General features: G+C 41.2%; 1 protein-coding gene across 3 annotated transcripts in view; it reads right to left on the bottom strand.

Moving 5' to 3' along the window:
* Positions 1 to 15,135, bottom strand: part of rptor (regulatory associated protein of MTOR, complex 1) — a 204,966-nt gene that overhangs the window by 68,679 nt on the left and 121,152 nt on the right. For all 3 annotated transcript variants that reach the window (XM_083924337.1, XM_083924336.1, XM_083924338.1), the window contains exons 10-13: positions 14,699 to 14,843; positions 9,186 to 9,261; positions 4,845 to 4,946; positions 81 to 164 (exon numbers count right to left, since the gene is read on the bottom strand). In XM_083924337.1, coding sequence (XP_083780463.1) covers positions 81 to 164; positions 4,845 to 4,946; positions 9,186 to 9,261; positions 14,699 to 14,843 — 407 coding nt within the window. The remainder of the gene's footprint in view (positions 1 to 80; positions 165 to 4,844; positions 4,947 to 9,185; positions 9,262 to 14,698; positions 14,844 to 15,135) is intronic.

The raw sequence follows: 15,135 nt of genomic DNA, 5'->3' as shown, positions 1-15,135 counted from the left end.
GTGTTATATATGGTCTGGGGAGTCATTTTGAAAGAGAATTTTTTAAAAACATCTTAAATAGGCACACTATCTTAACGTACCAGACTGACAGCCCAGGGACCCAGATCCAGAAACCGTCCGAGTAGGTCTAGAGCTCGTAGCCGATGCACCTGACTGAGGAGGACCTGAAAGAGAGCAGAGGTCAGAGGTCAACGATGCTGCCCCTGAACCAAGAGGAAGCCTGAGATTAAAGGAGGAAGTGGAGGAGGAGGAATGGGAAGGAAGGTCAGCGGGAGAAACAGCAGAAAGGGTGAGGAGGTGGAGTGAAACAGGTGGCTCTCCCGCCACTACTGCTAACACACTGGCAAACAGTTGGTGTATTCTGTGAGTGTGTGTGCATGCATACATGTGTGGGCGATTGGGTGTGCCCTCTTGGCTTCCATTTCACCTGGCTTCTTAAGAAGATACAGGTTTAGGACAATACCCGAGTGTGTGTGTGTGTGCGTGTACATTCTGGTGATGCCAAATGCTGTCACGATGCAGCAGGTTTGGCCTAGGAGAACTATTTTAAGGAGGCATATGGTATGTGCTATAAATGTATATGTGTGTGTGAGTATGTAGCATTAAGCTCAGTGTCTGTGTGGGGGCTGGACGACGGCCCACACCCATGGGACTGTCCCACAGTGTGTCAGGGAACAAGCATATGGAGGAACCCACTCATACATACACACATTATGCATTAACAGAATTCTCCGTGACTTAAACCCTGGTGAGTATGACCACATGAACAGAAGTAGGCCTGGGAAAGACCCACCCAGGGCTACCTCCAGCTCCAAGAAAGAGCGTGGGAACATGGACGTGTGTGTGTGTGTGTGTGTGTGTGTGTGTGTGTGTGTGTGTGTGTGTGTGTGTGTGTGCGTGCATGCGTGTGTGTGAAGAAAAGGCGACAAGCAACAATACAACCTATACAATTTCTCCTCTTTGTCACATCTTTTCGAACTGATTCGTCACAGATGTCAGCGGATATTTTCCACACACATTTTTCGCACATGATTAAAATAACACATTAAAATCCCTGAATTATGGTGTTATATTAAAACACAATAGACTGTTTGTGTGTGCATATTTCTCTCAACCCCGTATTTGCGTAACACTTCGACTTCAATCTCCTTTAGTGTGATGAGTAAGCACTATGCATCATCATGCTGTGTGTGTGTGAGCTGTGAGACACGCTGCGTCATGTTATCGCATGATGCACATGCATGTCTAAATCCCATCACCTATGCCTAATGCCAAATGTGTGTGAATGTGCTGCTGTTTCCGTAACATCACGATCTTAAAGACGCTGTAATCCCTTTGCAAAATCAGTTAAATCTTTCCTGGATGAAATGGCTGTTGTCAAGACAACACCGCACAGTATCGCTCATCTCTGGTCTCTGTTTTCCCAGCTCATTTCATTAAAGAGCATTATTGGTGGAGCACTATCTGTTGCCCTTTTCTTGTCGCTCATGCATCTTTCAAACGAAGCCGGATTGTATTTTGGCATCAAATGGTAAATCCTCCAAGAAGATGCTCGTCCTTTTACTTCCTTCTTATGCAACAGTGTGCTTAAAAGGTATAAAACCTGTTTATGTGTCCATCTGTTACATCAGAGAGCATGAAGGAGCCTTGAGATTACACTGCCCTCACGCTGCAAGGCTGCATAATGTTGCGTACTCTTGCTTTACTTCCACACACACACACACACACACACACACACACACACACACACACACACACACACACACACACACACACACACACACACACACACACACACACACACACACACACACACACACACACACACACACACACACACACACACACACACACACACACACACACACACACACACACACACACACACACACACACACTCTGTCTTTTCCTAGGCTTTAACGGCTCCCGACAGAACTGCTGTATGGACGGGCTGCGGCTTGCAGTTCGCTGAGTCAGCAGGATATTACCATTCAACATGGACAGGGGCACACCACTACTACACTGTGATATAATACAACAGCACAACTGTACAACCCCACGGGGCGTAGCAGTGGGAGAACAAAAGTAAGGGAGGGAAGAGACATCCGACGCTGTAACTCAACAGCTGACAAGCTGCAAGGTTTTGGTGAGATTAACCTTAATTAAACAAACTAATTTAACACCAGTGCCGGGAACACAGCAGCAACTGTTCTTGTTGCAGACATGGAATGAAAAAAACTGGCCGGTAATCTACAGAGAGGATTTTGCATGCATATCTTACTTTTCTGCAGACCTTAAGTAGCGATCTGGAGGAGAAGAGTGTCTTGTATAAAGGAGGGTGATGAACATAAATAAAGGCAGGGAGAAGGGAGCAGTATAAAAGTATTGCTGTAATGGTTATATTCTAAGCTAATGGTGGCAGGTGATGTGTGCGTTTAATCAAGAGGCTCGTGCATAATGGAGAATGAATCTGCAACACTGGTGGCTTTATCTATCTCTTAAAGAAATAGAATTTCAGCATTCAAACATCGGCCTCAATAACATAAAGAGATAAAAGAGAATATTTGAGTGTGAATACAGCTGTCCAGAGAAACTTAGTGAAGAAATCAAAACAGCTGTCTGCATAATATGCATCAGCGTATCCCATCGTTACATTTACTTTAATTAAGTTTGCTGTGTTTCATATTCTTTGAAACTCCCCAGTTTACTTTACTTTGTGTCTTTTGGTTTTATGGAAATCTGTAATCAAGGTTCCTAAAGCCATCAGTATTGACTACTGAGACGGTTTTCATAGTGCAAACTGAATCATAATTGGAAGCCAGAGTTTTAATCAAAAATCACAGAATGAAAGTGAGAGACAGAGAGCATAGGGAGGCATTTTTGGAAGAGACAGAAACCCTTCAGGACCCGCAGCACAGTTTGCTACAACTGCCTAAATACAACACGAACAGATGCCTTTAATTCCCTATTTGAAAGAGATAATGTAGCGCAAGCAGGTCATTGTTTTAGCAATATGACATGAGAGAGGGCTTTACCTTGTTTGGGCAAGCGCCTCGGTTCTAGCTGCACCACTGAATCGTCAACAGTCACAGTAAAGCACACCTTCAAGTGTAATATTATACAAAAATTATCAACAAAACTAAATATATAATCAAAATGTATTCATTCTGTGGGGCAATTGGCTTTCAAATGAAAACATTTTTTGCTAGTGTCATTCAATCAGCCAACCTGAGCTAACGTTAGCTTTTTAGAGATCGTGGGATTTCTTAAACTGAATAAATACCACACTTATAAACACTAAACTGCTTTACTAACTCAATCTGAACAAACATATCTACTAAAAAAACATTTTTTCTTCCCATGGACAGATTTAGCCACTACATCCATGGAAACGTAGGTTTACTGTAGCTTAGGCTGAAGATAGCACTCTGTCAACAAGGGCACAGCTCATGTGATCAAAACATTTTCAATGACAGAGGACATTGTAAAAAATAAGACTCCTGTGTGTTTCATAGAAATGCACCGATCCAGTTTTTTCCGATCCAATACGATACGATACCTGGGCTGAGCGTATCGGCCGATACCGATCCGATTCTACTGCTGAATAAATGAACCGTGTACTTTGCCATGTGAGTGAAGGCATCAGGCTTGATATAAACATTTAGCATTTTTAAAAAAAGATTACAAATATAAATGTTTTTAATATTATTTATTAACAAATAAAGTGTACATTAACAGTAAAAAGAAAAAAACACTTCCATGTAAAGTGCACTGCAAACAGATATTTTAAAATGTAATATCAAATAAAGCAGCAGCCTGAAACCCAACAAACAATGGCAGAATTAACCTGCTGTGTTTGAGATTAATAAAAAAGAAATGACTGGATCAGAATGCTGGATCGGCTCATTCATCTGATATCTGATCCAGTTAATTAGTCAATATCGGAGCCGATATTCGATCAGGATATCGGTGTATCTCTAGTGTTTCACTGTGGTTTTGTGATATATTTTCATGAATACAAACATTCTTTATATTTTGGCTTATAAATTAACACATTAATACAGCAGCCTATAGTGTAATGACAATAATCCTACCAAACAGGAGCGTCATAGCGGAGTAATATTTAGTGTATAATATTTATTTATTTAAAAAAAAGTTTTGGTAGTTTTTCAAGCCTTTATTATATAGCGGCCGCAGGTCAGAGTCAAACCCACGGCCACTGCCTCGAGGACCTTCAGCCTCTTTACATGGGGGGACTGCTCCAACCACTCAGCCACCGGCCGCCCCAGTGTAAAATATTTAGAGTGATGAGCATGGTGTGCTGATTTGTGCATGTTATAAATTTCTAGTTCACCAATCAAATTGTGAGGTTGGATCTACTTGTAGTATAATAAGCAAGAAACCCCAACAAGAAGGTGTCTTGGATCAACCTGAAGAAGCTTCATTGCAATAATAACCCAGTCGCTCTTTTCTGCTTATTACACAGTACTGACTAAGGAAATCAATAATGTGACATAAAAATATTAATTTCAAAACAATTTTATTTAAAAATGGTCCTCCAGATTCTATGATCAGAACCGAGTCTATAGCAATCGTCTGCTAACAGAATGCCGTAAATGACTGATCAGAATCGAATATTCGACAAAGGTTTAATATAATATGTATAATGTATGTACAGTGATAGATGCACCTTATGAATATAAAACTAATGAAAGGGTAAACGTGAAAACACAAATGTATTCACATTTAAGGCTAATGACGCAAACTGGAATTGAAATATTAAAAACAAAAGACAGAAAGAGAAAGAGGCAGGTTTGTGCGTGTGTGTGTGTGTGTGTGTGTACCTGCAGTACGATTGGGAGCTGCTCAGGAGGGTTTCTGTTTTCCACGCCCATCGTCAACCACACCTGAAACGCTGTCAGCTGCTCCGCAAAGAAAGGACTGTGCTGTGAACACAAAACAAACACATCATTTTGTATCACAATTGAAGAGATTTATTGTGCTCATTCTCTATCTCTATCTCTCACACACACACACACACACACACACACACACACACACACACACACACACACACACACACACACACACACACACACACACACACACACACACACACACACACACACACACACACACACACACACACACACACACACACACACACACACACACACACACACACACACACACACACACACACACACACACACACACACACACACACACACACACACACACACACACACACACACACACACAGTAGTGAGCCAGTCTTCAGTGACTAGCTTATCATCTCATAAGAGCTCTGACACAATGAACTAAGAGGTGACAGTGCACTGCAGTAACGACATAAATCCTGATCTATCATGAGCACCTTCCCTCTCCCCCTCTCCCCACTGCTGTGGCAGTTTGCCTGATTGATCGGTTAGTGGCTGCAGAGTTTTTGATCATGCAGAGTGTTAATATTGCAGTGGGAATTACGGCAGGGTTGTGTGGACTGCTGATGGATGTAGAGAGGGGAAACATCAACGCTTTCGCGGCTGGATGGCTAAATTAATTTGTGCATAATCAAAGCTTCATAACTCTAGGCAAACTCTTGCTGATGCATTGGAAAAAGTGGTGTGTAGTGGTTCTATGCTGAGATTGAGCTCCTGGATTTAGAACACATCAAATATTGGGTAAAATGATGTATTTTGCGCTGGGAACTAAGCGTGCTTACTGAAACTGCATTGTTGCAGTCTACTTAAAATCATGTTAAGTTGGCGCTAGTCTCTCTATAACTTTATATTAAAATTTGACCCAATCTACAGGGTTGACCAAGTTGGACCTTTAGAAACCTTTTTATTACCATATAGAATGCAATTTCATACACTAATACGTATGATGAAAAACCAGGTATTCATTATAACATCACAGATATCACATCACGATAATCCCTCATGAATGTAAATCAACGGGAAAAGTTTTTTGGGCCAGAGAGCATCAAGTGACGGGCCGGTAGTTGTAATTCCATCGTTTGGCCACTATGTCAAATTGGCTTCAAAGTCTGACACACTACACTAAGCTAATGTTCGCTCACTTTGTAATGTGGCCCAATTGCTAGCTAGCTGATTTAGCATCCAGACTCCTGGGGCTGGTCTGGCTGACTTGCCGCTTGCAAATTCATTTATTAGCTAACGTTACAAACAATAATAATGTTAGCTCACTGCAGTTAAAGCTGGCTGTGGCTCGGCTGCACGGCATTAATCTGTCATCAGTTGCTTTGTGGAATTGGCTGATGAAGTGAACAGCAAGCCAGCGTTTGTAAACATGATTGTAAATATGATTGTAATTCATTTTACAGCATTATAGCAACAATTCACCCATGGTGTGGCTGCTTTGAGTGACAGGTGGATTTAGTCACAGGTGGGTAACACAAACTGGAAGCTGCATTTGGTCCGATTCAGCTCCATCCACCCTCCACCTCTTTGCCCATTTTTGGCTTAGCCGAGAGTTAGTCTGGCTTACCGGATGTACAGTGGTGGAATAAAGCCTGATTCTGTAACATGCATGTGGCAGCCCAAGATGGTAGTGATTGTTTAAAAAAAAAAAAAAAAAAGACCCTTTCCCCTTATCTCAGAATGATAAGCTTGTGTAGCCATACAGAGACCATAGACCATACTCCAGCACCGCAGTATGGTCTGGCAATACAACACTAGTCGGCAGAGTCAGGCCCTGTCAAGATAGAGATGGTACAATGGCTCTTCAGAAACCTATGGGTGATGCCACAGGCACCCTGTATTTTTTCCAGTGCATTTCTTACACTCGCTGCTGCTTGTTAAGCTCATTGCTCTTAGCACATGGTAATAGTTGAAGGCAACTCAGATGAAAGTATTAACTCATCTCTTCTCTCATGTGGATAATGGATGGCTGCACAGTCAGAGGACAAAACATTGTGATCCATGATGCAGATGTAAAATAATGTAGAATAAAGACCCTGGTAAATCTAGTAATTCTTACAAGTAATAACACACAGGGACACAAGGACATTTCTATGGTCCAAAGGGGTGAACCACTCACACTCTTCACTGCTGATAGTGAGGACAATCAGCTTAAAGAAAAATATCCTTGAGGGAGAATGGTTTCACCACTAAGGAGCCAACACACAGAACGCACCATTCTTGGTTCTTGTAGAATTCGATATCTTTTTAAATCCAGAGTGATCGATGTGAAAGTACAAACAACAGTTTGTGGGATGGAAGCTAATAATAGAAGAGAATAGCCACAGGAACATTCAATATTTTTAAAGAAAAGGCCAAATGCAGAAACACGATGCTGATCTCTGTTTCAAGACCAAAAGCAACTGGGAGATGAAGACCAAGGTTTACTGTAATGCATATGATGCTTCTTTTCAATATGCCCTGTTCTAAAGAAACTAGATTTTTATTTGCTTTTCATTTGTATCCATGCAGAACACAGAAACAAAAAAAAATACTGTATTTGTGTGTGAATGTGTGCGCGGGCGGGTGCAGTAGAGGGGTAAACTACTGTCAATGCTTGATGTCAAGAGTAGAAAAGAAAACTGATTTTATAAAATCTACTATGCACCGCAGTTTTTTTCTGCTGCTGAAGCACACCAGAGAAGCAGAGTTTATCTGGGAATCCTGAAGTTCAATTTAATAACTTTAAAGCAGTTTTTTAAGACCCTCGCTATGCATTTTAAACGCCACTTCAAATGTAGACGTCCATCTGTGTTTTTTTGTGTGGCTTGATTAGGCTCACATCAAGCATAATCAAAAACGGCCCAGACTTGTTGATGCTATTAACAAGCTGCTCTTTAAAGTAGGGCTTAAACCAAATCGGACTATGTACCTTGTCTTTTCCATGGAAAAACTGTGATGAACATAGCTTTAAAAATATCTGATATCCTGTCATTGGTGTTGTGGGACTGGTATTTTGCTGTGTTGTCGAGGTACCATAGAACCTCTGTACATAGCATTAGAGAGGAGTTCATGGTGGTCAGCTATAAGGTTGGATGATGAAGCGGTGGCTGTAGTAGGGTAGGGACATACCGGGAGTAAACCTGCACTATTAAGCAGCAATCAGTCAGTGGGTAAGTGAGCGTGAATACTTGTCTTTTTCAGACCTAAATAAACTACACATAATCCAACTACGTGCCCACGCAATGATTCACCTCAAGCTAACTTTAGCATACAACCTCCTTTGACAAATATACATATTGAGAACAAGTTATAAGAATCAACATCTTGGAAAAAAGCATTTAAGACTTTTTAATACTGTTTAAGGGCCTTAATTTTCGCTAAATTGATTTTTATCAACTTTTACTACTTTTTAAGACCCCGCGGACACCCTGAGAAAAATAAAAGGCTCCTGAAAGACGGAGCAAGACAGAGAGGGATGATTTCCTTTAGTAGTCCTCAGAGGCTCAATTACGGTGCCGGTAAGTGTTTTCAGCCCTAGTGCAGGAGAAAGGAGGGAAGGATCTGGGATGGAAAACTGCTCCCGGCGGTGCGGTGGAGAAGATGCCCACCTCCGAGGGCCAGATGGGGGAGAGAAAAGGCCCAGATAAGAGTGCTAAGATGCTGTGGTACAAAACATATACTGCTGCTCTCTGGTCTGAGTGTCTGCTCACACTCACACAAAACAATGTCTTCATCATCTCATCATCAGGCTCTTGCAGCGTGTTTCCATTACACTCAGAATCTTCATCACAGTTGCCTGCCATGTCAGTAAATATAAATATAAACTCGCAGAAAGTGCAATGGCCAGTGGTTTCAGCAGTTATTTTTTATTTTACACTCACACTTGAAATATTGGACCTGACGTTTTACAATGTTATCCGCAGGGAATGAGTTTGTGTGTGTGTGTGTGTGTGTGTGTGTGTGTGTGTGTGTGTGTGTGTGTGTGTGTGTGTGTGTGTGTGTGTGTGTGTGTGTGTGTGTGTGTGTGTGTGTGTGTGTTTGGGGTTGAGAGAGCTTAATGGAGATGTGTAGATGCTGTTGGTGGAGAACTTGCAGTGTAAACAAGAACTTTTGATGTCTACAGGCGTCAGTAATGGACAGACCCAAGATGAGAGCCATCCATCAATGCTAGCTAACCACTAACCTACACAAATAGAGCATCTTTCCACCTCTCAAGTAAAGCTGAAAATGTTTGTTTTTCTCTAAAATACACACACTTACTCTGAAGGCGGTGCCCTCCTCAATGATGGTAGGCAGCTGAGAGAGGCAGATGTCCACAGCCAGGTCCCACGCTTGCCTGTAGAGACAGGACACACAGACCACATTAAAATTATATCATGCAATATAAGGAATACCCTGTATTCTAAAAGGAACCTCATTATGACCTAAAGCAACAGACAGAAATGCATTTCCAACTATTGGACATGGCCTTCACTTTCCACTCCACCACTCACTCTCATTCTCCTCAGCTCACGCTTTCTTGCTGGTCTCTTCCCTGTGCACATACACCTCTTTAAATCCCCAGCCTGAGGTGTCGGAGAGGGCAGCAAGGAGCCTTTAATCCTTTTCTAAACACTAGCGTTCTCTCTTGGTAATCATATCTAATTCATGGGGTTATGTCACACACATCAAACCTTATCGCAGCTTCTCTATTCTTTCTGTCTGTCTCTCTTTCCTTCCACTTTATGGTTCCCTTCTCTTGCAGCAAATTGAGCTCAGGGCCTTTTCCTCTCAGAGCCATGTTCCCAGTAGATGGACTGCCATGTAATGTGATGCTAAAAGAGGGACGTGGAGTTCAATCTGTCTGCTGGGAGCAACATAATAGAGTTGCACTCTTGGTCAACAGCCCAGTGTTAAATGTACAAATGATCCACTGCTGTCATGCAAACACATGATACAGTACGTGGTTGGAAAAGCATTACTGTCTAATTCGAAAACTAGGCCATGAAGTTTGCTCAATCAACCACTTTTAATTGTTCTAAAAGTCAACAAACAGGTTTTTTTTTTTTGCTATTTATCCCAGTATTCACGTCAGCTGGAGCAAGATATGGCTCAATGGGAGAATTTATAAATTCAGCTGCTGCTGCAGCAGCCACATCATTTAGCCTTCCAGCAAAAATGTCAACCGTGCAAAAACAGACGTTATTGCATTATCAAAAACAGGTGGGCTGAAAATGATGTGTCACTGTATATCACTGGTTAAATAAAAACAAACAGAAGTTATTAAATTACAACTTACTTCATCCATGCTATTACCTACTACTACTTAGCTGTTTGGCTGACATAAAGTCTGTCAAACATTTGATCATGTGGTCAGTTATAGTTGACTAATGTATGTAAACTTGCCACCATAGGAACAGTGGTCACATCACCTTTGCATGTGTCAGAGGTGCAATCAGGTACCTATATAAATAGCACCAGACCCCTGCTTATGAGTCGCTGGAAATGTGTGGTGGTGGCTTTATAGGCAGAGACGCTGCCCTCTGCCTGTATTCTCTCTTTTCTTGTCATTTTCTTTCTGTGTTTGGATGTTTCTTTATGCAACGAAAATAGAGGATACAGCACCAAAAAAAGTGGACAGAGCTTGTTCCAAAACAACAGTGAATGGGGCGAAATCCTACTGATTCTGCCTCTAAATCATAAGCCATTAAAGTAACATGGTACTGCTAGATGCACATGTCAGTGTAGAATTTTGTGAATTAATGTTGTTCTATTTAACCAATTTGCTGAGCATCTGCTACAGTAAGTGCTTGACTTTAAAATCACTAACCAATTTCCTTGAGTCCAAGTGTGATAATTATGAGTGAAAACATGTCATTTACAGACTGGAACCAGTAACCATTTGGTAGGTTTATAGTGTAGGAACTAAATATGCAAGGGTGCAGTGTTTATATCTTTCAATACTAGCTCACAGCTAGTGAGCTGACACAGTGTCAGATTAAACTGCCTCAGCTATTGTCCGTGACTGTGCCAACAACCCTCAGATTGTGTTATCTGGATCAAAAGCTGCTAAGCAATTGATTTCCACTCATTGGAAACCTCATTCTCTCTCCATCACACTTGACTTATCTACTTCTACTTGAAGCTTTCTACATGTTGAAGTGGTGCGAATGAATGCACTTTGAACCCGTACGGCTGCTGATTCCATGTCCAGCCTTTTGTAAAATGCCTGTTTGAAGTCCTACTCATCTGAATTTGATTATATACAAGCTCTCTTCTTCCCTCCACTTTGTTCCTTTGGTTTCACATATCTGTTTGTTCTTGTTTGACCAGTTTTTGTGGTGTTGTAAGATCTTACTTTGCTGGATGTTGAAAAATTAGCTTATCTTTTTCTTATTTTGTATAGTAAATGTTGAGATCATCTGGTATCCAAGGATATAAGAGAGCACTGAAGTAATGAAATCTTATAGCATCAAGATTATGGTTCTAATATCCTTACAGACAAAGTCAAGATGACACAAATACAGGTCACTCAAAATAAACATCTCCAAATGTGCTTTCTTTGAACAAGAAAGTATAAATGTCATTTTTTAGGTTTCATAACTTGAAGTACAGGGATTGGATTCTGTATAGAAATTTTGCCAACAAATATCCATCCCCACTGGTGTTTATGTAATCCATCGGTGGGGGAAACAAGCAGATAGAGCAGTCTAATCAGCAAAGACACGCTTACAGGGAAGAGGCTGCAGCACTGTTTGAGATGACAGCCTTAACTCGAATGATGCCTGCCAATACGAATGAGTAACTCATCACCAAAAGCTGTCTGCGTGTGTGCATGGTGTGTGAGATGAGGGGACGGCCGACATAGGAGGAGTGTGGGGGACCAGTTGGCCGCTGACTAAGCTCTTTTTCCTGTTGCCTGCAGAGTGGTGCAGCGACGCTCGCTCACAAACACACATATCAAGTAGACGCACACCAACACTTTAACTGCACACAAGGGAGTAATCAGCCTTGGGTTTATCTGCTCTCCCTTATTCTGCTGTATTTGAATAACAATTGCTGTTTGTGTTCGGACACAGACATCGATCAACAAACCCCCAAATTGCTTAATACCCCCTCTCCATCTTCCTTACCCCTCAGTCTGTGCTGATGCAAACTTTTATTTTTCTACTCGCCTTTTATCTGTGGCACTTCCATGTTTTATTGTTCCCTCAGTCTTATTTTCCACACTCTTGAAACAGCTCCCTGTCGTTATTCTGTCCTCCGTAATACTGCATGCGCTGCTGTGAAACAAAGTGCAACTCCCAATTTCTTTGGCGGTAAACAGTGCAATATACCCACAATCTAAAATAATGGGTCAGAGCGACAGAGAAATGCTATTGCTTGCTCAAGGTACAAGGAGCAGTGTTCTTTATAACAAGTGATGCCAGGGTGTTACACAACAAGTTGCTCCTCGAGGCAGTGAAAGTGAGATCACTTGGTTTTTTTTTCCACTCAAGCCAGATAATGAGTGGGAGAGATGTAGGGAGGCATTTATAGACGACCAAAAAGAGAGACATCCGATAGTGGGAGCAGGATTTGTGTGACTAAAGGGAGATAGATGATGGCATAATGTTTCTTACACAGTGCGGAGGAGCATGTGAAGTCAAATGCTTTTTAGCACCTCTGTGTTTGTATACAATCCTAGTAATGAGAAGACATGAAGGACAAATCAGGGAGATGGTAGAACACTGCAAGAACTTCTGTCTCAAGCTGTGAGTTAGATTTTCTTACTCCCTACTTTAAACGTGTCGACCACAGCTAGGGATGTCCAACATGCCCCCAAAGTCTGCGAGCCATTAAGGTTGACTGAGGCTGCTGTCAGTGAACATCTCATCAAATCATGGAAATTATACTCAGCATGAATGAGGTGTATGCATATGCTGTGCAGAAGAAAATAAAACACCTACATGTTTTGGCTCAAACTTCTTTAACAGCATTTATTCTGAGAGCATTTCACTTAGTTTTTTATTTTTGGTATGAAAAATGCGGTTTGGGGAAAATGTTACTTAATAAACTGGTTTGTATATCCAAATGGCTGATGGACCACTTTTTTTTTTACATGAATCAATCAGTGGTTATAAATGAGAACTTGTGCTCTACATCAGACTGTGATGCCCCAGGCAATAAAATTCCATATTCAAGTGCAGTAAAAGCAATCCTATGAGAATGAAACCCTTTTTTGCTGAATGATAGTTTACTTTCTGTTAGCAATATAAAGTAACAGGAAGTAGCAACTGTGCAGTATTAACAACCTGTGCAGAAACAAACCAGGCTTCCTACGTTTGATTCCCTTATTTTTTTGTAACCACGTTCTAGTATCTAAGTCTATCTCGGTTCTATTCTCCCACTACTTTCAATCACAGTGAAAAGAACTCTTACATTGTGGCAAACATGCTTGTTTATTATATCGCTGAGAGTTTGTTGGGATAATAAACATTAATATCAGCCTAAGTTTAGCCTATCAACTATATTTCACTGATTAAAAATAGTCAGTTTTGTCATGTTTTAATTTGATAGCTAGCAAGCTAACAACCAAAACCTTTGAGAGTCACCTAGGTTTTATTGAGAGTCCAGAGATTGTGTGAACCTGGCAACCTAACTGTTAGTACAGGGATACTACGGGGCTGTGTGCAGTCACAAGCCCGGCTGTAGTTGGTCAGTAATTGGCTCCAACAGGTGAGCTAGCCTCTTGTTAAACCAGTGTCTTGTTTTCTATTTCTACCTGTGCAAAATCCACAAGATACAATGTATAGAATACAGTAGAAGATATAATATTGCTGCTTTGGAGCTGTTGGAAGGCACTTCTGAATAAACAAGCTAGCTGTTAGCCCCTGCTTATGGTCTTTGTGCTAAGCTAGGATAATCATGCAGCTCACAGACATGTATATAAAAATGAATGTTTTTTTAGCTCCCTGAAAGTGAAGCCAAACACCTGGATCGCCCCCTGGTGGCTTGCTGCAGTATAGGTCATAAACCCAGCCCCAGTCCATGTGAGTGGATGGGACCTGGGCCTAACAAAAAAATCAAGAACACTTGATATATTTTTTGCCCTAAAGGTAGTTTCTGTGGGTCTAATGTTCAGATAAGTTTGGTTTTCATCAGTTATTTGATGCTATAAAAACTGGGTGGAATATTATGACTGACAGCTGTGATTGGGTGTATAGGCGGGACTTCGATATTGCAGCTCTGCCGCCGAATCACGATTGCGCAGGCGCCCATCCAGGATATTTTGGCTTCACTTAAACTATTCCTTTAAGCTTTGTATAGCAGCGTAGCAAGTACTGCTAGGAATATCTCACTGTGGCAACAAATGGCCTGTTTTTCTTATAAGCTTATAAGAAAAATTACAAAACCAAACTAAATGGTAACAGAAACACAAAGTACATTGTGACTCATCGTTTTTAACCGTCGAAAACTGTTTCTAGAGAGGAGTTTTCATTTAATAAACGAGGCCATAACTTTTGGGCAAATAAGCCCTGAGGCAGATTTGCCATTTGTGCATAAGTGACCAAATTGAAAGCATTTTTTAAATCTCTCAATGGCTGTTTAAAAGTCATCATTTGGAATCATTAAATATACCTTATTTACCATAAATCTGATAGTCTGTTCATCCTTTAACTTCAGTGTCTGTGTAAACAAATAGAAAAGCCTTGTGTTCCTCTTCCTCTTGCCTTCAGCTCTACAAAGCCAAGGGTATCTGTGCATCCGTGTACATGAAATCAAGCCCTGAGCTCGGTGAGTGTGTGTCTTACCACATGGCGTGCATGTATGTAGGGGGCAGACGGGGACTGCTGACCGGTGTACAGTTGTAAGACCTCATTATCCTCTCTGCTAACAGGAAATTTCGGAACAAGCTGGCCACCAGCAGGTCCTGACGAAACAACTTCTGGAACAAATCTAAAGAGAGAAAGACACAATTATCACATCAGAGACAGAGACTGAATGAATAAACGACGGGACTACAAGTGCGGAAAATGAGGCGCTGAGTGAGTGAATGAATGAATGAAAATCCAACTGGGTAAAATAAACAAGTTTAATGAGAGCAAAGTGGCCACTGTGGAGAAAACAGGGTAGCTGTTGTATATGCTTACAGAATATAGAGGTATACAGTGATATGCAAACTGAAGTGATGTGTCGCGGTCACGTTTTCATCAGCTTGTTAATGTATTTACTAATTCACTTTAATGAG

The sequence above is a fragment of the Echiichthys vipera genome, assembly GCF_963691815.1.
Source record: "Echiichthys vipera genome assembly, chromosome: 2".
Taxonomy (NCBI): Eukaryota; Metazoa; Chordata; class Actinopteri; order Perciformes; family Trachinidae; genus Echiichthys; species Echiichthys vipera.
Note: the sequence above shows the minus strand (reverse complement) of the source record. Positions and strands in the feature narration are given on the sequence as shown.